This window comes from Dermacentor andersoni, chromosome 5 (assembly GCF_023375885.2).
Source record: "Dermacentor andersoni chromosome 5, qqDerAnde1_hic_scaffold, whole genome shotgun sequence".
Classification (NCBI taxonomy): domain Eukaryota; kingdom Metazoa; phylum Arthropoda; class Arachnida; order Ixodida; family Ixodidae; genus Dermacentor; species Dermacentor andersoni.
Window position 1 is genome coordinate 13144825 of NC_092818.1, and position 26277 is coordinate 13171101.

General features: G+C 47.7%; 1 protein-coding gene across 2 annotated transcripts in view; it reads left to right on the forward strand.

The window, feature by feature from the left end:
* Positions 1-26277, forward strand: part of LOC126529843 (cell adhesion molecule Dscam1-like) — a 1068543-nt gene that overhangs the window by 104461 nt on the left and 937805 nt on the right. For both annotated transcript variants that reach the window (XM_055070116.2, XM_055070117.2), the window contains exon 2: positions 6098-6259. In XM_055070116.2, the coding sequence (XP_054926091.1) occupies positions 6225-6259 (35 nt within the window). In that variant the 5' untranslated portion in view covers positions 6098-6224. The remainder of the gene's footprint in view (positions 1-6097; positions 6260-26277) is intronic.

Here is a 26277-nt window from a genome sequence, read left to right on the forward strand (position 1 = left end):
TGCTGCATCACGTTCGTCCTGTCCAAATCCTTCGTTGACGCTCCTCACAAACACGAACCTAATTGAAGTACACGTAGATTGTGTTCCGTTGACGGCATTAATTGATACTGGAGCCCAAGTTTCCATAACGAGCGCTAACCTATGTCGTCACCTCAAAAAGGTACTTACGCCTGCCATCACTCTAGCCGTACGCGTCGCCAATGGCGCCATTGTGGCTGTTAGGAGTATGTGCACTGCTCGCTTAGGAATTACTGGCCGCCAAGTTGCAGTCCTGTTCACCGTGCTGACCAGTTGCCCTCATGATCTAATCATCGAGCTCGACTTTCTGACGACGCATTCTGCCCTCATCGACTATGCGACCGGTACGCTGTGGCTCAAACTTCCGCTTCTTTCGCACGTTCGCCCCGAACAACCGAACACCCTCTGCACTACAGCGTTTGTTCGCTTATATCGAAAAGCCCTAACCTTCGTCAAATTGGCCTCAACGGCAAACGTGCCTGATGGCGACCATGTTGTCGCACCTATTCGTGATGTCCTGCGAGCGCTACACCTCTGTGCCACACTCCGTCGTAACCATAGTCGCTAATTGGATGTGTCTCCCCGTTATCAATTTTGGCTTGATGAAGCAAGTGTTACCTGAAGGCATAGCGGTGGTCACGCTCCTGTTAGTGACAGACGACCACGTGACTGCTTTTGCAGCCGATGCGTCCACAAATCCTCCTGATTACTCGCAGGATGCCTTGAACGTCGACGGCTCATTACGTCCCACGGTTGCTTCGGACCTCACACCTGACCAAGCAGCCGCCTTATATCGCCTTTTGCTTTCCTACCTCGACACATTCGACGCTGACAATCGACCACTTGGTCAGACGTCCCTTGTTAAGCATCGGATAAACACTGGTGATGCTGTTCCCATTCACCACCGACCGTATCGCGTGTCCACAGAAGAGTGACAAGTCATTCAGCAGGAAGTAAACAAAATGTTCACCAGAGGTATTGTTGAGCCTTCGTCGAGTCCTTAGGAAATCACAGACCATCATGGGGTCTGTTGGCTTTCGTCGCTCAAGGATCCTACTGGCCGGCTCGGTCGTTGGGCCCTCCGACTACAAGCATACCCCTACGCAGTGACTAACAAGTCGGGACGGCAACATCAGGACACACATTGCGTCTCTCGCTACCCAGAAGACGCCACCTCTACGTCTGATACTGACACCGCCGCTTGTGTTCTCTCTGTTCTTCCACTGCTCCATGTCGCCGACGAGCAGCACCGTGACCCGTCCTTGCGTATCATCATTGACCGCCTGGAATCGTCACTTGTTGACAGTTCCATTCGCTTATTCACACTTCAAGATGGCATACCCTACCGCCACAACGTTCGCCCCGACGGCCCTGCATTATTCCTTGTTATCCCTAAACACCTTCGCTCCGCTGTTCTCGATGGACTTCACGACCTCCCCACTGCCGGTCACCTGGGTGTGTCACGTACCTACGACCGGATCCGCCGACGCTTCTTTTGGCCAGGGCTTGCTCGCTCCGTTAGAAGATACGTAGCTGCGTGTGAGAAATGCCAGCAACGCAAGACACAATCGACGCTCCCAGCTGGGTACCTTAAACCACTCGACATTCCCGCGGAACCATCCTTTCCGGTTGGTTTGGACTTACTTGGCCCTTTTCCTCTTTCTACCTCTGGGAACACGTGAATCGCTGTGGCCGTGGATTACGCCACGCGCTACGCCGTCACTCGAGCGCTTCCTACAAGCCGCGCCACAGATGTCGCCGATTTTCTTCTACGCGACGTGATTTTATACATGAAGCTCCGCGACAACTTCTCACAGACCGTGGCCGGACATTCCTATCAAAAGTTATCGCAGACATCCTGCGTTCCTGGGCCACGAGGCACGAACTATCCACGTCATGCCATCCGCAAACAAATGGTCTCACGGAGCATCTCAATCGCACTCTCACAGACATTCTCGCGAAATATGTCTCTTCAGACCACACTGACTGCGACCTCGCTCTACGGTTTGTCACATTTGCTTATAATTCCTTGCACCACGACACAGCTGGTTATTCTCCATTTTTCTTTCTGTTCGGCCGAGAACTAGCATTGCCCCTCGACACAACCCTCCCTGTTCACGCGGCATCGACCAGTGAATATCCACTGGACGCCATGGCCCGCTGAGCCCACGCAAGGGAAATTGCCCGTGACCGCCTTCTGAAATCGCACGAGCGTCAAAGGCATTTGTACGACCGGCGACACCTAGGCGTGCACTTCCGCCAGGTTCTTTGGTGCTTCTATGGTCTCCGTCGCGTCAGGTCAGCCTGTCAGAAATATGCTGTCTCGCTACATAGGCCCATACCGAATGCTTCGTGCCGTGACTCCCATCACCTACGAGATCGCCCCTGACGCCCCATCTGCTCTCCAGCCGAGTGATATTCTCCACATTACACGACTGAAGCAGCATCACCCTCCCAGTGATGTCATTTAGACGCTCCGGGACGTCACTTCTGCCGCCAGGAGATTGGGCTAAACGCGTGTGGTATTTCATTGTTCGAACGAGGCGTGTGGGCGCCGTCACTCGAGAAAAGAGGAGGAAGAACGCTCTCTGGCTCTCGAGCTGTTGGCTGAACTGGCCAGTGCTGCATTATCCCTTTTAAATATTTTGTAAGTAGTCTCCAGTTTAATCCTTCGTTCGCGTAACAATACGAAGAGAAAAGAAATCAAAACCCTGCACAACACATTCCATGGCTGATCAGCGCCCTTTGTACCTTCTGGCTCCATTTTCTGTCGTCGTCTACAAAATTTACCGTAGCATAATTATCAAACGAAGATTATAACTATACATGCACACTACACTTTATTCCTTTTCTTATCACGTAATGAATTCCTTGGTCGCCATAAGGAGACAGTGCTTGTTAGCGGTGAAAGGCGCCGTTGGCCACCTTTTTTCCGAACATAAAATCTTAAAATCATACAAGTTAGCTTTCTAAAACCTTGTAGCGTATCATAACGCTACAATGTTTTAAGTTATACGAACGACTCATTGACAACCACAACGTGTAGGCCCTTTACAGATTTGTTTTGTCATTTTCCGTTTTGTGCTTATCTTATACAAGTCAACACCGAGGTCAGTAAATATTTTTGTCACATGTAGTAATTATGCGTCATGGTAAACACATGTGGGTTAATGTAGACTTGAGTTTTTCCTTAGTATAGCGTTCTTATTGCGCAGTACCCTATTTATATTCATGAGCAAATTCACGATTTTAGTGCTTCGTGCGTACCTTATCATTAGGATTTCGCGGATGCCACATAATGTGGGAATCTATGTATATAAAAGATTCAGTGCTGTTTGCTTTGATTGGCGATAATTAGCTGTGATAATGGCGAAGAATATTCATTTTCTTCAGCGTTTAGTACAATACGACAGTGGTGACTTGACGTCAAACGTTACTTATGTGCATCGCTACTGTTCGCTTGCGTAGTACACAGAAGACATAGCGAGACATGTTTACTTGAGGCGTTGTAGCACGTCATTGTGCATTAGCTCCGAGAAGGTTAGCGCTGTCATTGCCTCACATGACACATCGCATCGGGGCAGAAGTGTGACTGAATTATGGGGCTGCACGTGCCAAAAGTACGCTAGGATGATCAGGCACGCCGTAGTGACTAATTACGGATTGATTTTGGCCCACAGAGGTTCTTTAACGTGTTGCTAAATCTAAGGGAACGAACGTTTGTTTTTTTCACCCCCCTTTCAAATGCGGCTGGCGTTGTCCGAATAGAACCCGCGACCACGAGGAACATCATAGCGGCAAAGCTACCATGGCGGCACAGATATGGTTATTGATTTGATGTGCGGCCATTTCCTTAGTGTCGCCTTGACGCTACGGTGCGGCTACGGTGCGATGCGGCTTTCTTTCTTGACCGCGCTAGCTCCGCCCTCGTGCAACCCTCTCCAATTCTGCGTACTCCTTGCTCCTTGTCAGCCAATTAGATAAGAAAAATCTGACAAGGAAGACGATGCTACTCGCTTTGAAAACAAACAAAAGTGACCTCCTATGAACGAGGAGGGCTTTGTGTGGTTCAAACACAAAGACCTCCGGTCACCGCTCGATGTTTGCGTCAGCGGTTACGTAAATTTGACGCGAGGAGATTGGAATCGAAACAGATTGCAATAGTTTTAGATTATAAGACCCTAGGTTCGTGTCATCTTTCGAAAAACGCCTGTTGCAATTTACTACACGTAATTGTTGTTTTTTTTCGGGCACTATATTTGGCGGCTAATTTAAATCATCCATTGACCCTTCACATCAGCGAACTCGTTCTTCACTGCGAAAGTTGTGAAAACAGTTGCTGTATTACACAAATAACCTTCTCAATGGGCGATACTCTGGCTTCGTTAGCATCATTTCTGCCTGAATATGCTATGATAATAACGCTTAGTTACCTACCAGAAGCTTGGGAACGCTGCCAGAGCACCCAGAAATGATTAGTAAAATGTGTGACCTTACCCACGGCCGACAAATTGCGGCGGCCCACAAGTTTCCTTAATCTGCCGCGTTCTGTCTTATACTCGTAAGCAAGTGACACAGCAAAAGCGGTGAACTTTGTCTCCCTTGCTTTCGTTGCTGTTGCTCATGCCTTAAAGTGTTTTAAGGATTCTAGAATTACGAATCCTCTAGTCCACTATGGATTGTCAGACGTAAGCACGAACAGTCTGTCTCGCCCCACCGACCCAGAAAAGCTCGTACGAGTTTTAGCAGCGAGTACACAGCGCGTGCGGGCATTAAAAGTCGGCGCTGCTCCAGGAAGGCGTCCGTCTGGGCCCGTGACTCGGTAACACCGAGGCTTGGTCTTCACATTCTGACACGCATCATTGCCCGCGGGTGCATTGCCGGTGGGCTATGCGGCGCCAGCTTTGCCGTCCACGCGCCTTGCTGCTGCTTTTATCGCGCCATGTGGGGGAGCCCGTTCTCCCCGTACGTTTCGCTGCTCAAGGGAAAACGTTCAGAGCGGTAAGCAAAACACCGCAGTAGGGTCGCTTAGCTTTATTTCCTTTGGGATGGGAGAGGCGGGAACAATAGCGATCACGCTTCGCTTGTTTTTATTCTGATTTTAATGCTTTTGCTTTCCGCTGGTGCAGTATGTTTCTTTCTTTATCTATAAAAAGGTTACAGTTCTAAAATAACTAAAACGCCAAAGAACAGTGGGCTCTTTCTAACACATGGCAGGTTAGAAAGAGTTATGTGGTAGGCTTGAAGAAGAACTAAATCATTCCTCTTTTTGGTGAGCTTCTGATAAGTGAAAGCTGTATAAATAAATGCATTTAGGCCAGGATGGCAGAAATAGCATTAAGGCTGGGATCTTTTGCTCAGTATTTGCAAAAATTGGCATTATTTGTGGAAGGGGCAAGAACTTTTCATCGGTGCGTTACGCTCTGCTCAGTTCTGTATACTCACGCAAGACTCTAGTTGATGCGTTCGCAGTGGATGTCTGGTTCTCCGAGAAATGAGCACCAACCTGTTACTTAGTCGGACTTGGAAAGAGGACACGTGACTTTGCTTTAGTCTAGCTGAAGGTAGCCAATCAGTTTTTATTGTTTACGTTTTCTGGACGTTCACGTGTAAAATCGAGCGCACTGCAAAAATATAGACTACGTCGAGCAATGTGCACGCACTGAAGTTGTGCGGCTCTAAGAGTGCTCTCAAAGTTATGCGTTTATTGTCACCGTATACTGGTGACGCATATAGGGTCTTTGTTCTTTCGCACTCTACGCCACCGAAGTGCGCGGCAATCGCATTCCTACGGTGACAAGTTGCGACGAGCTCATTGCCCATAATTGTTGAAATTTAAAAACGAGGCTGCCATCGATAACAATTATTTCAGTCACATGTAGGATGACCACAAATGGCAAAACATGTGCCTTTGGCAGAATCATAGGTCCTCGAAGTCATAGACGCTTACAATGGTAGTAGTGGCAGGAGAGTTAGTTACGGTGCGAGAGCTGTCAATAATCCTTCCCTAGTGTTTCGCCGACGGTATCGTTTTAGACTAGCGCTGTTGTTTTGAACGTCATTCGCTGTTGGGTTGCAGGCGCTGCTGGGGCCGCATCGGCCCCCCGGGTGCGATGGCGTCCGGCTGGGCGTCGTCGGGCGGTCGGCCGCAGCGGCCGCCGCCGCTCGGCTGACACGGGAGCAACAGGCCACCCAGGGTCTTCGATATGCGGTCGAGGCTGCCGCTACGCTCTCAACAAAGGTGAGGATGGCCCGTCAATGCATAGCGCCGAGAGTGGACAGTCAAGTAGAGGAGCGCTGCCTTCTATTTGATACCACATGGCTGGAAACGATAAATACAAAGGTCATACGAAGTCAACAAATAATGACACCAAGGACCGCCCAGGGAAAATTAGTTCTGCTGATTAATTTAAAACAATCACAAGTCAACCGAATTTCAAGTAGATAAGAAAACATCTGGCCGCAGTTGGGATACTAAACCCCGTCTTCGCATTAAGCGTGGGATGCTCTTAGCAACTGAGCTATCGCCAACGTTTCCCATCTGCTTTCTGAGCTATTTATGCTCATCTGCTATAACTTACTCTGGGAGTGTTAACACGCGCCACTATTCACACGTACACGTGATGGCTGCGGCAGAGAGGATGTTCCACAACCGCCGGCAAGGCTTGCGAGTCACGTGTTGCCAACACAGAATATAATGCAACCTATGCTGGCGAAACTGGTAATTTAAAGAAAAAGGCATAAAACAGTAATAATGCAGTGTCATCAAGGCGAACTCAGTTTCCAACACATTATCGCCGACAGAGAAGATACCGCCCGCATGATTAATGCTAGAATCGCTGCACATTGAGACGACGCAGCATGCGATACATAAGACACATGGAAGTGGGCCCGAAATCTACGCGTGCTGTTACGGGAACACGATTTCGGGACCTTCAACAGCGTCTGCTTGGAGCTCGAATGAGGTTGACCATCGGAGAGCGTTCAGAAAGGAAGATGAGGTGATGTAAAATCCAATAACAGAAGTTTAATACATCATTGCAGGTGAGTGGTACGCACCAAGACAAAACATGCATAAACGTTCAGCATGTGTGCACCCGCACGCAAGGGCAGACACGATCTGTCTCCACGTGGTGGCTCGCTGGTTTTCTTATACTCTCAACCATCCGGGCAACCTCATTCTCTCTTGCTCCCTGGTAGACGGCCTTATCAGAACACGTCGGGTGGACCCACACAGAGGAACACGGAGGGCAAGCACTTCTTGACGTAGAGGGGGTGAACATAGGCCCCGTCGAGTCAACCCACACAGAGGAACACGGAGGGAAAACATTTCTTGACGTAGAGGAGGTGAACGTAGGCCCCGTCGGGTCAACCCACACAGAGGAGCACGGAGGGAAGCCACTCCTTGACGTAGAGATGTTGAAGGCAGTACGGAGGAGGAGAGTAGTTTTGCACATACCGTGCATAATCCCGTCGCGCACACCCGACAGACAGGTCTTTTCAAGTTGACGAGCGTGACGATTGGGCACGTCGTGTCGCAGGCGTTAGGCATCCGTTTCATTCGTTGCCGCACGAAGTGAACCGTAAGAACACGCACTGTGCCATTTCTCCCAAACTTAAAGTAGACAAACCCGCCGTGGTTGCTCAGTGGCAATGTTGTTAGGCTGCTGAGCACGAGGTCGTGGTATTGAATCCCAGCCACGGCGAACGCATCTCGATGGGGGCGAAATGTGAAAACACTCGTCTACATAGATTTAGGTGCATGTTAAAGAACCCCAGGTGGTCTCAATTTCCGGAGTCCTCCACTACGGCGTGCCTCATAATCAAAAGTTGGTTCTGGCACGTAAAAACCCATAATTTAATTTAACTAAAGACGGGACCCTGCTTTCATTCATTGTGATTAAGGGACTTCTACGGGCCCTGACACGTCAAGTTTTCATTTATTACACTTTATGACTTGGCGAGCGTTCGTTTTATTCTACCAGATATGTGGTAGGAATGCCTGACAAATTAACCAGACCTGTAAATTGACTAGGGAGTATCGTTAAGAATGGCCCAGCTGAGGTGGAAGTTTTGCCAGCCAGTTGCGACAGCGGCGGCAACCTTTCTTGGAACGCCACCATTACGCTCTAGCCTCGTCGCTGTTGTGACTGAATGCGGTCGGCGGACCAGCTATTGTTACTGAGCCGCCGCCACCACCCTGGTCTGCCGCGAGCGGAGGAGTGCTTGCGGGAACGCAGTTCGAGGCTCCTTCCTACGCGCCGTCCAAGACGCAAGACAATGGGCTCACGGCCACGCTGCAGGGGTCAGCTCGGGGAATAAAAGGCACCTTTCCTGACACAAGCCCCGAGTTCTACGAAGTCCGTCTGACGTCGGATCCGGACCGTGAACCTCGCGCTAGGAAGTGTGTGTGTGTGTGTGTGTAAACCGTCCCGCAGACAGGCGACTTGTTTACGATGACTGGACGGCCGTTTCCGTCACCTGGGTATCGGGGGAGCACCGTGTGTTTATCAACCGGTGTCGTGCAGCTTCTCAGTACACTTTCTCAAGCAGTCGTGTTAGACTGATGTACTTTCTCAAGCAGTCTTGTTAGACTGATGTAATTTTTCTCAAGCAGTCATGTTAGACTGAGACACTTTCTCTCGCAGTCATGCTAGACTGATGTAGATGCTGTAAATAAACCCATATTCCTCGTTCTCTATGAGAAGCAGTCCTTCCCTTCATCGACGTTCTCAGCGTGGATAAGTTAGACGACGGCATGGGCCAGCTACCTTCTAATTCATGCCGTACTTCAATCAGGACAACGGGTTACGAGCGTTGGGATTGAGCCCCCAATCATAACTGGCTGACAGCGGTGAGACGGACTTTGCGACGTGGTGCTGTGTCTGCAGTGAGTGCTTGGTTCTTGCTTTGACTCTCTAGGCTTCAGTTTGTGGTTTTTCTGTTTAGAACAGTAGGGAAGCTAGATTATTGAGTGTTAGCTAGGTTGTGTTTTCCTAGCTAGATTTAGCGCGCAGGGCAAAGGCAGTAAAGCAGCAGTCATCGTATTAAAGAAACAGCTGAGAGACGAATTGTTGATTGTTGGTGAGGAACTGGGCCTAGATGTATGCAAGGAAATGATAAAATGGGAATTATTGGAGCTAATTTCCGAACAGGCTTGTGAGGAAGAAATTGAAATGCGGTTGGAACTTCTGAAAAAAAAGAGAGAAACGGGACAGAGAGAGAGAGAAGAACGGGAGAGAGAAGAACGGGCAGAGAGAGAGAGGAACGCGATAAAGATCGCGAGTTAAGAAAAATGCAACTGGAACTTGAAAGCAAACGTTTCGAGTTGTCTCAAGGAAGTGAAGGGGCTCTGGGACGATCAAGTGAGGCAGAATCATACCGCATGGACAGGCTGTTAAAGCCATTTCAGGTCGGGACCGACATAGGCTTGTTCCTAAGCAATTTTGAAAGGACTTGCGAGAAAATAAACTTCGGTACGAGTACATGGCCACAGCAGTTGCTGTCTATGTTGCTGTGTGAGGCGGCGGAAGTAATCGCCAGACTAAGTGCACAGGATGCATATGATTATGCAAAAGTGCCAGTCTCCTGAAGAAATATCGCCTCTCAGCCGAAGCTTTCCGGCAAAGGTTTAGGAGCACAGGCAAGAAAGATAGCGAGGGACATCCGGAGATTGCATACGGATTAAAGGCCAACCTAGTCGAGTGGCCGAAAAGCGCGGAAGCGTACGACAGCAGAGTCATGATCATTGAATGCATGTGTTTAGAGCAGTTTTACAAAAGCATCCCCCAAGCAGTGAAACTGTGGATGCAAGACAGAGGGAATGTCAACACTGTGGAAAGGGCGGCGGAATTAGCCGAAGAGTACGCAACGCGTAGAAAGTTGAACGCCGAGTACGGAAATTGGGACGGCCGAAATGGACCACGGAAACCATTTCCGTTCAAAAAGGGTTCGCAGACTAGACGACCGGAGCCTGTAGACAGGGAGGAAAGGCCCTCAGAAAGGAGCGCGGAGAAATCAAACGGGGAAACAGTACCAAAAGAGCAGAAAAAACATTCGAATGTTTTATACCGATCGGCTGCTATAAGTGCCACAAACTGGGACATATCGCTGTGAACTGCGGAAAGCCTAGCGTAGTTTTCTCCTACGTGGATGAAAAACACGAGAATATGGAGCTTTTAAGCCCATATCTTCACGACCTGCAAGTTAATGGCAAACCATGCCGAGTACTAAGAGACAGTGCCGCCACGATGGACATTGTCCATCCGTCTTACGTGACGGTAGATGACTTCACCGGAGAACTAGCATGGATCAAACAGGTTGTAGAAGAACACAGCGTGTGTCTACCCATAGCCAAAGTCAAAATCAGTGGACCATTCGGGGAGCTAGTGACCGAGGCTGCAGTTTCCAAATTTTTGTCACTGCAGTACCCATACATCTTTTCAAATCGTTCAAATGGGTCACTGCGTGAAAAAGGTCTTGAACTGGGAGTGGGCATAGTACAGGCATTGACCCGAGGCCAAGCTCGTAACATCGCGTCGCTTTCGGCTGAAAATGCACAAGCTGCTCCAGCGGAAGCAGAAAAAGAGATATCTTCAATACCGGAATCCGAGCTAGGCTTGAAGGATGAAAAAAACAGTTGAGGAGAGCCTGCCAGCTGACCAGCTCAATGAAAGCGTATCACTAGAGTGTCAAAATTGAAGCCTGCAGGAAGGGCAAGCTGACGCAATCGCAAGCCAGACAGGGTCGTTATTATCGAAAAAGAACTTTGATCAGCTCTTACGGGTGGATGGAGAGTCACTGGCAGCCGAGCAAAATAATGATGTGGGCTTAGCTAAATTACATCACACAGCTAAAGAAGGCATTGCTAGGCGCAACGTGACGATACATGAGAGAGTAAGGATTGTTGTATCGGCAATACAGAGATCGAAAGGGTATGATATTAGATCAGTTAGTCGTACCTACTAAGTACAGGGAGGACCTTTTGAGTCTCTGTCATGGAAATGGGTTGCCCGGCCACCTAGGCATAAACAAATGAAAGGAAAGATTGCTTATGCAATACTACTGGCCTGGATGTTTCAAAGACGTAGAAAACTTTGTAAGATCATGCGACGCCTTCCAGCGCTCGGGTGAACCAGGAGAGACATGGAAAGCTCCACTAAAGGTAGTGTCCTTAATAACAGAACCTTTCAGACGACTTGTGATAGACACGGTAGGGCCTCTACCAAAAACAAAATCGGGTTACAGGTACTTGTTTACCATGCTGTGTCCGGCTACAAAGTTTCCAGAAGCAATCCCTCTGAAAGAGCTCAGCTCCACCGAAGTAGTAGACGCGCTTTTGCCAGTGTTTGCACCAGTTGGGTTTCCAGCCGAAATTCAGGCGGATCAAGGGTCAGTATTCACCACCGCACTGACTTCCACAATCTTGCAAATGTGCGGGGTAAAGTTAATACACAATTCCGTCTATCACCCTCAGTCAAACAGTGTAGAGAGGTGGCATTCAGTGCTGAAGCGAGTTTTGCGTGTTCAGCGTAGCGTCTTATAAAGGCGTTTGCAATGCCGCGGTAGCCTGCTGACTTTTGAATATTCAGATCAAGAAGCAGAGCAGTGATGCCTTCACGAGTAATTCATAGTGTTTTCACCGGTATCGCCAGGGATCCCTGATAGAGGTTTTCGTTTATCTCAGAAAGTACAGTCTGAAACTACGGATAAAAAATTCTTGTGATTTGCCGTTGTTCATGTATAATTCGATCGGTTACTTTAAATTTATCTTTCTGCTCATTAGCTTCGGTATGTGGCGCCAAATTTTGGGGAGTTGGCTGTAACAAATTCTTCCAAAGTTTCATGAAGAAATTATTTGTTGCATGTCATACTTCTTCATTAAATCCAATTTTAATTTAGAGACGTAGAAGCTTTCTGCTGCTTTCTGAGACACTGTTTTCTGAGTCATCTCTATTATTGCCCTGTTGATCGAAGAACTTGTGCGACGCTTGTACCTTTTTATTTTTATTTATATTTGGCAGGGATGAAACGACCTATGGAATGTTGTGTAGCTGAGTGAAAAATTTGCCACAAACGCTCAACGTCAGGACCGGCAGAGTCAACATGCATGTTCAAATAGTCAGATATGGCCGTGTCATCAGCCTTATTATCATCTCTAATTATGGTCGAAGAAGACGTTTTCTAATTTTCCACAGCTTCATTAGTCCAGTTAAAATACGTTAATGTATTGTCTGGAATTCCCGATTCCAGAATAATTGTTCCTTTGCTAAACATTTCGGCATTACATAACAGGTCTAGGATTGAATTTCTGCGGGTGCTATTTTTTTTACAATTTGCTCAATATAAAGAGAGTCCATAATATCCTGTAGAATGTGATTGGCAGCAAATTATCCATACTGTAAACTATTCCACTTAATACAAGACCGATTAAAGTCTCCAGTAACAATCAGGTTTCGACTGGATAGCTTTAGAAGGTGATCATAGCATTTATTCAATGATTCATCGCTAGTATCCGGTGGTCCATAACCAGCGCAAAGAAAAACGTGATTCTCCGGAATGACACCCTTAAGGTTAAAAGATTAGACTTTCATGTTCACTGATTTGTTCTGTAAGCGTTATCTCAAAACAATGTATTGCAACAATTGCTGCACCCCCACCTGGAGGCCTTCTATCTCTTCGAAACAACATGTAACCCGGAGGAACAATTTCATGTTCTCGATTCAAAACGCGTAACCAAGACGAAAACGAAGAGAGTGGACAGGACTCCACTCTCTTTGTTCTCGCCTTTGTGCGCTTTTACAGTTTCAAGATGCAAGTAAACCAACTAGCACAGTTGTCCATTCTTCGAAAGCTGCTACATTGGTAACAATGCTCCTAGTGCTAAAATTGAGCAGACAAAGGGGGTGTTCTGACTGCTAGGTGTCAGGTGGCGATTTTCGCAGTTTTTTATCAGCTTACCGGAAGTGTCGTCATACGTGTGCATCTTGTCGTCAACACGGAATGTTATCAAGCGATACTTTTTTGTCCATGACTTTAGATTCCCTCGCGCTTTCCCGTAGCAGTTTTCTCTTTCGCATGTGTGTCTTTGCAGTAATCATTTTGAATGTTTATGCGGGTCCAACTTAACTTGTCGGCATTTCTAAGGACTGAGTCTTTTTCATTAAAATCACGAAAATAAAGGAGAATCGGTTGCTTTGAGGAAGGTTTATTGATCCTATGGATTCTAGCAACTGACGTGCAGCTCAGTCCTAATTTTGTTTCAAAGTCGTCTTGAATAACTTTGTCACGGAATACAGATTCAGTTTCTTTTAGCTACTCAGTTATGCCGAGAATCACCAGGTTCAATCTGCGGCTGCGATCTTCTACGCCCACAAGTTTCGGTTGTTGCGATTTTAGCGTCTCTTGCACAACTTTCATGGATGTGCTGATACCTTCCATTGGGGAAGCGTTGAGTTTCAGCGTTCGCACATTATCCTCCAGGTTTACTAACCCTATGCCAAAGCCGTTAGTAGCCTTTTTTATTGCTTCAAGATGTAATTTTAGTTCATTAATTTCAGTTAGAATAAAGTGTTGGCCATCCATAATAGCTTTAAACATATCTTCCACCGATCAGCCTAAATTTTCCTCGATATCACAGCACAAAACAAGCTTACATACGCACAGTCATATGCAATACGCAAACACCTGCGTGAGCATGGCAGAATGACACGAAAACGGTTGTCGGTGCACATTAAATGACAATGACCGATCTGTTCGAGAAGTAGGCGTGTGGTGAACGGCGCGTTCGGGGCACTTGCACCGTGCCCACAGATGCAATCAGTGAACGGCGGTTTTTTCGTAAGCCTCCTGGTGAGCAGAGCAGCACTGGTTTGTCCAGTACGATTGCGTCACTTCCCGTGTTCTTCCTCGCGCTGAGCGATAAAGCTGCAACTGGTTGCAGCGAGCAGGCTCCATTGCAGGCTTCATTGAGTGACGAGTAAAAATCCTGTACGAGAAGAAGCAGACGCATGGTGAACGGCGCTTGCGCCGTCTCCACTGGTACAGTCGATGAGGGGCGGTTCTTTTATACGGCTCACTGATGACGTGGTGAAGCCTCTTGGTTTCGAGAGTAGCGCTGGTTTATCCGCGGGGCGCCAAGGGATGCAGACCCTGCTCAGCCATAACCTCGCTGATCAAATGTGGGCCGTGCGGCACGCCTAGGAAGGCGCCCATGTGCAAGGATTCGAGGTCGACACAAGGCTCGGGTGCTGGTAGCGCGACCCCGGCCAATCGCCGGACATCTTCAATAAAGTTTTTACTCACTGAAGCACTCTCTCACCTTCTTATTCATGATTTTTGATCGCCAATACACTACTTCAATTACCCTGTACTTGGTTGCCAACTGTCTTAAAGTATTCCTCCGTTCCATGTGCACGACTTGAGGTGCGAATATGTCTGCACTTTAGCCGCCCTATTTTTTTTTTTCGTCCATGTTCCTGAGACTTTCCTCAAGACTAATTTTCCTCTCCGCTTATAGAGGAAGAAGACGCAAAGTGCGTATGTGTGTCGCGTCGGCTCCGCAGATTTTGAATGATTCTCGGCGTAGATTCGAAGAATTCACCGACACTTTATTATTGAGAAGGAAGTGCAAGTAGGTGGACCACCCTGATATCATTCTCAAGTAGGGGGACCGTTTATTTTCCGCACATCGACCACTTTATATAGCGCCATGCCGACACGGCCCCTAAGCCTGACCCAACGAAGCTGGTGGCTGGAGCCCCGGTGGCTGGAGCCCCGCCTCTTTTCGGGTTAGAGCTGCAAGATGGCAGCGGTGAGCGTCGAAGGAGATGATATAACGAGAGAAGAGTATGAGGAGGAAGCAGGTTGGCGTGTTGTGAAGAGAGGAGGATGTGCCAATGAGCGGAAAAAATCTCACGGAACCAAGGATCGGGCAGCGTGCTTCTCCAGCGAGAACGCATTCAATAATAGGTGGAACGAGGGACAAAAAGCAAGACAAATCATGGCGGCAAGCAGGATGCCCAGTTTGCCGAAGGCGGAGTATCAGATAATAGTGTGCCCACGTGACAGCTTCAAGGTCACCAACTATGGGATCAATCGCCTAGAATGCTGCGTCGACAACGCCGCGGGAATCCCCAGGAAGGAATCGGAAGATGACACTGTGTGTGCCAACTACAAACAGAACATTCTAGTGATCAGCACGCCATCGGAGGAGCGCGCCAAAAAATACAGGGCTATCACTCGACTGAGGATGGGAGACAAGGAGCTCGAAGCCTACGCGTACGAGTCGGCTCCGGAGGATACATCTGAGGGAGTGATAAGAGGAGTAACGCACGAGTTGTCTCCTAGAGAAATAGTGGAGATGCTTGTAACACCAAGGAATCCGATGGTCCTCATGGCCAAAAGGATGGGAAACACCACGAACGTCATCATCCTTTTCGACGGGCATCACGTCCCAAACTACATGAGATACGGAAGCGCACTGGTCAAGTGCTCACTATACCGGAAGCAAATAGACATATGCAACCAGTGCGGACGCCTCGGACATAGAGCCGATGTCTGCCCGAACCCGAACAGCAGGATGTGCAGAGGTTGCGGGATGGAGAACCCGCCACAGGACCACGAGTGCGAAGCGAAGTGCCAGCTCTGCGGCAAAGACCACCCTACGGCGGATCGCCGATGTAATGCCACATACAAGTTACCGTACTTGGTAAAGGGCACCGCTGGGAGCGTCAGACGAGAGGAAGAAGAAGCGATGTACCACGAAAGGGAAGCTGAAAGACTTTACAGGCCAGGACGGGTAGACTGGAGACAGTGGTCGGAACATCGGACAAGGGACGAATCTGGACTAGAAGATTTCCCCAAGCTCCAGGCAAAGGAAAGGGGCCGCTCGACGTCGAACAGAACCAGATCGAGATCGCGGTCCAGATCGACATCCAGACTCAAGACCAGCAATACCGAATCTCCCAGAGCACAGGGGGGAGGAGGATCCCAGAACCCAAAAGGAAAGAGCAACGTCAACGGCGCCGCGGGATCCTTACAGGTGAGCTGGGCGGACGCAGCTTCCGGGGCGCGTGCGCAGGCAGAGGCCGCTTTTCGAAATAGAGTTAAGACGCTAGAGAAAGAATTGGCGCAGATCAGGCAGAGCAATGTTGCGTTTATGTTTAAAAAAAAGACTCAGAGAAGAGAACGACCGTTTTAGGAGCGGGAAAGTGCCACGCAACGAGGAAACCTCGCGAGTTATAAGGGAGGAAAAAGAGACAGCAATGGAAGAAGACGTAGCCCTCACCGCCATTAAACGTAAAACCGAGAACGCTCCGATTGAAACCGGAGTAAAGAAACCCAAGCCAGCCACGACGCTCGAGAACCCAAGCCAGCCACGAGAACCTGTAACGCCGCCATAGACAGACGAATTAGATACACGATTCGGCAGTGGAATTGTAGAGGATACGATCGAAAACGGTACATTTTGCAACACCTTAAAGACAAAGAAAACCCGGATATTATAATGATGCAGGAAGCAAATGGGCTGGCAAAATTGTCGGGTTACAAGTCCTTTGGTACTGCCGAAGGGGAGACGAAGTCGCTAACGACGTTGGTAAAGCGAAATCACTCGGTCGTTCAACATGACACGGAAGTTAAGTCAATCGATCACATTCTTTTAGAACTCATACCCATGCGGAAAACGAAGGACAGCCTCTTTGTATCATATATTTATAGCAGTCCAAAGTGCAGACACCATAAATTTCGATCGCTCTTTAAAAAAACCCTATCCATAGCGGACAACCGAGCGGTAGTGATCGGAGGCGATTTTAACGCCAAACACGCGGCATAGGGTTACAAAATCGAAACTCAAAAAGGCAGAAACCTATGGCTAGACGCGCAACAGGGAGGCCTGACCCTCGTGACCAACCCATCGGTTCCCACGAGAATAAGTACCAGCGTTTGTGCGGATACTACGCCAGATTTAACATTCACCAAGAACATACGGGACACGCAGTGGAAAAATACGCAACACGACTTTGGGAGCGATCATAATATACTAGAAATAACGGTAAGGGCAGGACCGCACAAGACAAAGGGTAGCCCACTTAAGATTGTCGACTGGTGAACGACGGACTTCCCTTACAAGAAACGGCATCCACAAAGCTGACTGTATTTGCCTAAGGAGGTTGACCGCCCTTGCCCTCCTTGTACCACGATTATGATCGGGGTGCATGTTCCTAGGTACGGGCGCGACCTTAATGTTCTCACGAATCGACGGAGGAACGTCACAGAATTCTTCCGCTACTCTGTAGGGGTTATATCCTAGTTCCTGCAAGATGGATCTCCCTACCTTCATTGTAGTGATGAGAGTTAGCTGTGCGCGCTCCTGGGCCTCTGCAATCTCTTCCAGAGTTTTATGAATACCAAGCTACATTAAGCGCTCTGTACAAGTGTATACGGGTAACCCGAGAACCCGCTTAGTAATCTTCCTAAGCTGCGCATTCAATTTATCCCGCTCTGCCCGTTTCCATCGATGCATGGCTGCCACGTATGTAGGAGGAGGAGTAAATTTTAATGAACAGAAAGGAGGAGAGATCGGCCTGGAGAGCGTGTGTCTAGCCTGCTACTCCTCACTGGGGAAAGGGGAAGTGGGAAATACAGGGAAAGGTAGGTGGCGGGTGATTATGTTATGGTACAATGAGATACTATATACACGTTGTCCAATATCCGGATGCGCACTGTAGACGCAATGCACGTAAGAGTAATGTTGTCCATACCCAGGGAAAGGTAGGTGGCGGGTGATTATGTTATGGTACAATGAGATACTATATGAACGTTGTCCTATATGCGGATGCGCACTGTAGACGCAATAAACGTAAGAATAATCTTGTCCATACAAAAAGTAATATTGTCCCAAAAAGTTCTTGCGCAAACACATTTCGTACTGACTGCACGTCTCACAGCTTCTAGAGGCGATCGTCTAGACAAGTCTCACATAAAAAGTTCAAAAGTGATTTTATGGCACATTGGGCACAGTGAACACTCCTCCACGTGCCCAAAAGCTTTTCTTCTGAAAAGGGGCGGGAGTCTAAGCTGTCAACTGTAGATTTGAGTGTTCTTCGTTCGGCCGCATATTGAGGGCACACACAAAGTACGTGAGCTATTGTCTCCAGAGTGTGACAGACGCTACATTCATGGTCCCGTGCTTGTCCAATCTTGTGATGGTATCAAAGGTGTATGCCACACCCAGCCGTAATCGATGAATGAGTGTTTCCTGGCTTCTCCGCAACCGAAGTGGAAGCCGGAATTGTAATCCAGCGTCAAATCTATGAAGGCGCTCCTGTCGATGTTCGGGGTTGTCCCAATGTCGTGCCGCAGAAGTTTTAAGGGAGGTATGGAGCAAGGCGTTAATGTCATACCGGGAAAAGTGAATTTTTATAATAGTTCCGTCAGTGTGCGCCTTTTTTGCTTCCGCGTCAGCCTGTTAGTTTCCAGCTATTCCACAATGGCCGGGAATCCACTGCAGCACGATGGTATGCCCGGAGTGAGACGCCTCAGCAAGTAGAGATATGATGTCATGAACCAGAGGACTATATGTGGTTCTGTCACTCATATAATTGCTGATGAGTTGCAGTGCTGGTTTTGAGTCACAGAACACTGTCCACTTCTCGAGACTCTGTTGCAGTATGCAGCGAACTGCTTCTTGAACTCCGGTCAACTCAGCTGCTGTAGACGACGCCCTGTGTCCTATCTTGAATCGTTGTGCGATCCCCATTCCTGCCACCGGGTAGGCCGCCGCGGAAGAAAGAGGTCTGTGTCAGAGAACCATCTGTAAAAACATGTTCGTAATATCCATACATGTAAGCAATGTATGATAGCGCGAAATGCTTGAGCCCAGCAAGCGGCATCTTCGACTTCTTCGTTATTCCAGGGGTTGAGAGACTCACCGTTGGCTTTGCCATCGTCCAGAGTGAAACTTGGGGTATGTCATAAGGTTGGAAGTCCGACGGCAATAAGTCTTGCTGCGACAACATGGCTTCTGAGTAGGCAGACACAGATCGTACGCTTGTGACGTTCGTGAGTGGATGATTCCTGTGTCTGGTCAGTAGCCTTAGCTGCACTCGCAATGGCCCATGTTGCAGATAAACTCGAGCTGGGCACTCGCGTGCCTCTGCAATCGTGCCCCAAGTAGACGCACATCGTGGTAGTCCAAGGCAAATTTTCAGTGCACAAGCCTGACCACTTTCAAGTGTGCGTAGAGCAGTTGTACAAATCCGAGAAAGTACCGGCGCACTGTAGCGGAAGTAGCCAATAAAAAGTGCCTGGTAGAGCTGCAGAAGAGATGACTTGGATGGGCCCCATGATTTTCCAGACATATGTCGAATGATCTGAGTAAAGCTGTCTAGCTTTTTTCTTAATCCAGAGAGGTGCTTCGACCAAGATAAGTCACGGTCGATGATGACTCCGAGAAACTTGTAGTGGGTTACTGAAGGTATAATCATCCAATCAATCATAACGGGGTAGCAGGCCATTGACTTCCGTGTAAATGCTATGGACACACTTTTTTCCGGTGAGAGCTGCAGTCCGCGACTGTTTAGGTATGTCGACGTTATCGACACCGCGCGCTGCAGCTTCGTTTGCACTTGCAAGCGCGTTAAGCTCGTGATCCATATACAGATGTCGTCTGCGTTCACAGAGACCGAGACTGTGCCTGCATGTTCTTTGACCAGTCCAATGAGAACGATATTAAATAAGGTTGGGCTCAATACACCTCCTTGAGGCACTCTACGATAGACGGGGTGGTTCTTTGTTTCACCGTCTGGAGTTGTCATGAATATCGTTCTCTCTTGAAGATAGCTGGCTATCCACTGATGCATACGTCCCCCGATGCCACATCCTTCTAGGGCATTTAAAATTGTATCATGTAGAACGTTGTCAAAACCACCCTTGATATCTAGAAAGACAGCAGCCGTTCATCGACGGCGACGTTTCTGATGTTCAATAGTTGTTACTAGGTTAATGACGCTGTCGATTGACGACCTACCCTTTCGGAAACCTGTCATTGCGTCTGGATATATATTACGTTTCTCCAAAAACCACTCCAGGCGCGTCAAATCCATGCGTTCCATGGTTTTACTTATGCAAGTGGCAAGCGCCACAGGTCTGTAGGAAAGCATAGCATGGGCTGTCTTGCCTGGTTTCAATAATGCCACGATTTTTCTAGTCTTCCAGTGTGCAGGCACAGTTCCCGAGGACCAAGAGAGATTGCATAAAGCTAGGAGCTCTTCAGTCGCTCGAGGGCCTAGATGGCGCAAGGTAGAATAGGTAATGCCATCAGGACCAGGCGCACTTGAGTGTCTTGAAGAGGAAATCGCTGCACGTAGCTCTTGCAGCGTGAATGGGAGGTCGAGACGATCATCCATTGTTGGAGGAGCACACCTGAGCACTGAAGCTATCGATGTTGTAGATCTAGAGAGGTGTTTGCAGAAATCTTCCGCGATTTCCTTCTCACTGCGCCTCTGGATGATAGCCACAGCTCGGGAGGGACGTAGCTGTTGTGGAGGAAATGGTAGTGCTCGTACAACATGCCATATTGTGGACAACGGTTTTCTTGGGTCCAGGCTGGTGCAAAAGGACCTCCAACATTGTCTGTCGAGCTTGTCTAAGTATCTTTGAATGTTCTTTTGCACACGGCGTGCCGTCCTCAAGTCTGATATCAATTTAGTTCGCCTGTATTTCCTATCGGCGCGACGTCGGACTGCCCGCAGCTCTTCATATATAACGTAAACGGATGTTCTTGAATTTGATGTTTGGATGATGCGTGTTGTTGCGTGCATTGCTGCTCTAATACGCTCTTCAATCTCTTTCGCTGAAATTACACAGTTGAAGGATTCTTCTAGTTTGTTCTGAAAAGCATCCCAGTCAGTGCGTCGCGTATGAGAACTTGGAAGTCTTGTAAACCATCTCAGTTGAACATAAGTAGGTAGGTGATCACTGCCATGCGTTTCAGCATTTCTGCACCAGGCAGCAGAAGACGAAAGGCATTGTGAAGCGATAGCTAAATCGAGGCAGCTGCTGTACGTTGTGCCACGAAGAAATGTTGGTGAGCCATCGTTCAGGATGTCAAGATCATTGCTGCTTGTGAAGTTAAGAAGTTGTCTTCCTCGAAGATTTGTGATCCTACTACCCCAAAGATGGTGGTGCGCGTTGAAATCACCTACAATAATATGAGGTCCTTGGCAAGAGTCAAGAACAAGTTTCAGGTGTCCAGAGTCAAATCTTCCCCTGGGAGAAATATAGCCACCGATGATTGAGATTATCCGACGCTTTAGCTTCAGTGTTATAGAGACGTACTTTTTGCTGCTATGCACCGGAACTTGGTTTAGCGAATACGTGAGGTCACAGCACACACATAGTAAAACTTTGCTAGTATTTCCACTTGTCCCAGACGCGAATTGTTCATATCCAGAGAGTTTAAATGGCGATGTCATATTCGGCTCGCATATTACGATAACTGGAAACCGATGCTTGAGCACTATCTGTTTGAGATCTCCCAGGCGACCCCGTAGACCTCGTGCGTTCCACTGGAATATTACGGAACCGCTTATCCTTTCCTGTAGTGACAACCTTGAAGTTGATGATGCCATGGCGTTTACTAGCTTTTATAAAGCAGCAAGCACTGGTTCTAGTGCGTCGAGAATTTGCACCGCAGCCTTGGCAACGGGCGTCTTAACTCCCATAAGCAGCATTCGCAAGGAACGAATCAACTGTGCAAACATTGCCTAGATTTGCCCATCCGACGATGAAGGTTCATGTTCACGCTGGCGTTCCGGCTGCACTTCTGTACTCCGAGATGGCAGGGAAGGCCATATAGTAGTGTCCTTGGTGTTCAGAAGAGTAGACGTGGTTAAAGGTGGCTCTGACGTTTGAGGACTAGCAGGAGCGCGCGACGACTTTTCCTGGAGTACAGGTTGTCCTGTTGTCGATGCCGATCTCCTTCTGCGATTACGTGAGCGCCTCTGGCGGCGGTGGACCTTGGTAGCTGCTTCTCTGTGCGTAGATCGATCTCGTACTATTTTCCTTAGCACGGACATTATGTAAAGTGGCACAAAACGAAGACATGCGTTAGTCGAATGAGGTTATCCTCCTTGAGTCCATGATGCGGATTTGATACCCTCCGAACTAAACGAACAGCACTTTCAGTTTTGGCAATTAGCCTTCCTATAGCCTTGCCATTTGTACCCTCTGACTTAACGATCATGCCCAAGACCTTGACTGAAGCGAGTTTGGGTATGCGGCAACTGTTTCTAGTATATAGGTTAATGTCTCTGTCTTCTAACGATGTCCACCCCTTGCGCCTTGGACCACGTTCCTTGGGACTATACAGTAAGAGTTTCGACTTCAAGGGGGAGCATGTGGGACCAGTGGGTTCGAGATAGGTTTTGATAGTGCCTATGGCTTCCTGTACCGCTCCCTCAACCTGACCGTCATTGCCTCCTGTGCACCATATAGTTATATCGTCAGCATACATTGTGTGTTTGATGCCTTCAATCTCGAGAAGCTTTCTGCTTAGGTCGACCATGGCTATATTGAATAAACAGGGGGAAATGAGTGACTCCTGTGGGGTGCCCCTCTCACCATGTTTCAGCAGTTGTGATTCGAGATCGGCCACCCGGAGGGTAGCCTTCCTATCCGAGAGGAACGATCTAACATAGTTGTAAAATCTCTAACCCAGACTGAGCCGATATATCGAGGCTAGGATATGCGAATGTAGAACGTTGTCGAAGGCCTTCTCAAGATCAAGTCGCAAAACGGCCCGAGTGTCGCTAGAGGCGTTGTCTATGATTTCATGCTTAATCAGTTTCATGGTATCCTGTGTGGATAGGCCTGCTCTGAATCGTATCATACTATTTGGGTAAATGTCGTTATTCTCCAAGAACCTGGAGAGTCGATTCAGGACCGCGTGCTCCGCTACCTGACCCACACAGGATGTAAGCGAGATGGGCCTCAAGTTGCCAACGCTAGGTGTTTTGCCAGGTTTGGGGATGAGTAATGCGAGAGTAGTACTCATCATTCAGCAGTAGCCGCTGAATTAGACGTGGCCGACCCCGTTGGACGAGATACTACAAAGCAGTGACTCGGAAAGTGCGGCTAGCGACAGCTATCAATATGCCTACGCAATGGTACAAGTAGTACGAGTCATTCATTGCGGGTGCTTTGGGAAGGAAGCACTTGCAGAGCAGAACACAAGGCGAGGTAAAAGTCTCCACAGCATCAGGCTTGGGGCTACGAAGTCTTGGCGGAAGATAGTCCGACTGCTCTAAGCTCGGCCGGTCGAAATGAAACGAGCAAAACTGGCTGGTCTTCAACGGGGTCTATTCTAAGCGTCCTGTGGAGCGCAGGAACTTGGACCACTTATGCTGCCTAACGACGCCGACAGTACAGCCAACAAGCAAGCCAAGGGAGCTGGCGATCGCTGGAAGCGCTATATGCGCCTCGCTCACAAGGCCGACGGCCCTTGCGACCCACCTGCAGCTGGTAATAAAGCATCTGTATCCGTCAACACAATCAACGTCTGCACATTTACGTCGCTCATAAGTGACAATACAAATAGTTTTCCCGTCATCCTTGGTAGCGATGAGAAAATACGTTAGTCAGGCGAGCCGCTTCGCAGAGACGATTGCAGCGGCGGCTGAGCTGACCGCTTGCGAGTCGAAATCACGACAACGATTTATACTATAACGCCCAACGTTTTATAACAAGCACACTTTCGGTGTCACTCCATCAGTTATTTCGCGTCAGAAACAAATTTTACCCGATTTTTGGGCCACCATCAGTGGCGAAAGAGGTTAGCGTAATGACCACCGTCAAAAATAGGAACAAAGACACCGCAACGATCGGAGCGGCGAGAAACTGACTCGCAGGGCCCACACCGACGGCAGCGCATACTTGTCACAGAACGTTTTCTCGGGTGTTTACATTCCTTATTGATGTGGACGTTGCGAGGTGCGGCTTCTTGCGGTTGGCTGCGCGCAAGTACTTTAGAATTGATTTTCAATACGTTCCGAGCTATATTCGCCGTTCATATTTTGCAGACGATGTGTGTGTGCCCACATTAATGGATCTGAAACGTTAACTCGACTTCGAAAGTTGGTGTCACTACTCCTTTAAGATAAAGTGTGAACAACAATTGAGACAGAAGACATCCTTCGTTCAGCTATGGGTAAATGTCCACTATATTTGTTTGCATTTCCGGCTCTGTCGTATAATATATACACGGTTGTTACTCTGTACATCCATAGGCAAATCAATCAAAACGCCCTTTATGTATTCGCGCTTATCAATGTTCCGTAGCAATTCTGTTTCTACGTTGTTGTAAGCTCCCTTCATATCTCGAACTGCTTGGCATAAAGGTGTATTCTCAGGTACTGAAATCTCTGCACACACAAAGAAAAATCATCATCTGCAATAGCAGCCTGTTTTTATTTCTAGTGCCGGACGAAGGCCTTTCCCTGCGATCTCCAATTCTTGCATGGCAGCCGCATTTTGGAGGGGGTGAAATGTGAAAACACCCGACTACTTAGATTTAGCTACACGTTAAAGAACCCCAGGTTGTCCAAATTTCCGGAGTCCCCCATTAGGCTGTTAATAGATTCATCAATGAGGCTGTTCATCGATTGCCCTCACGGTCTATCAATGACATTGATGTCGGGGAGAGTGCTAAGAAAGTTGCATCTGTTCTTGTACGCTTCGTATACCGTTCAACCAGAGACGCGTGGCTTGCAAAAAAGGACAACTAAAGGAAACGAAATCTAAAATATTCTTCAATGAGAAACTGACAGCACAAAACAAGACGCTCTTCTGGAAGATGAAGAAAACGGCGAAAGAAAAAAAATGTGTTTGCCTGGCAAAAGAATGGAAAAATGTTTGTTCGTCGTGGCCCCCGCAACCGAGCTATCTTCATTAGGACGACAGACGATCTGGACAAGATACGTTGAGGAACGGGCGGTACCTGATAGCTCTTACACTCTTGAAAATGACAGTCCCGTTCACATATTCTTATCATGATGCTGATTCGTTCAAACATTTAAAGCACCTGCGAGAAAAAAAACAAATTTTCCTTATTCCATCTCAATTCTCAAAGCCTTCGGAACAAACAGGATTCTGTGGAAATCTTCCTAAATGAATTAGACCATCAATTTAATATTTTAGCTTTCACTGAAGCTTGGTTCCCCAACAATTATGATGTTATACAGTTTCCAGGATAAAAATGCGTATCAATTTCACGGAGTGATAAGAGAGGGGGGGTGTGGCTATTTATATAATGAACTACCTAAACTATGTCACCATAGAAGAGTTTTGTATAATAAATCAACACTTTGACCGTCTCATCTTAAAGTGTGCTGGTACCATACTTGCCGTGGTATATAGTCCACCTTCCGGATCACAGGCTATTTTTTAGAATTTCTTGAACATATGTGAGAACAGTGCATGCAGTTTAAGTTGCCTGTAGGTATTTGTGGTGATTTCAATATCGATATTTTATTACTTGATTCTAATCAACAAAGGATGCTTGATATTTTTCTCTCGTTTGGTTGTGAAAATGTAATAGATATGCCAACTAGAGAGACAGACACGTGCCATACTTTACTAGATGTGTGTTTTACAAGTTGCAAAAAGGATGATGTGCAAGCAGGTGTACTAATAGCTAATATTAGTGACCACTTACCTATTTTTATGTTCTTTAAACCCTACTGTACACCACAGAGTCATTCCAAAACATGTGCACCCATTACATACAGAATCATTACTGAAGCTAAGACCACAATATTTAGAAACTTAGTAGCAGGAACAAGCAGGCCAGATGTTCTTCAAATATCTGACGCCGTCGAAGCATATGACGTCTTTATTAAAACAATTACTGAGCTCTACAATCAAGCCTTCCCTACCGCAGAATTCAAAAAGTGTAAAAAAGCCAGAACGCCATTGATAAATGCCGACCTTCCAAAAAGAATTAGAGAACGTGACACATTATTTGCCTTTTTCATCAGAACGAAAAATATGGATTGTTTGACTCAATACAAACAATTTCGTAATAAATTAATCTCTGATATTAAAAAAAGCCAGGACTAGTTATTACGGACATAAGTTTACTGATATCTACAACAACTCTAAACAAGTATGGAATACAGTAAACAAGCTAATGTCCAACAACAAAAGAGACTGCATCTCTGAACTCGTTATAAGTGGAGTGCCTTACAGAGGGGCGTCGCT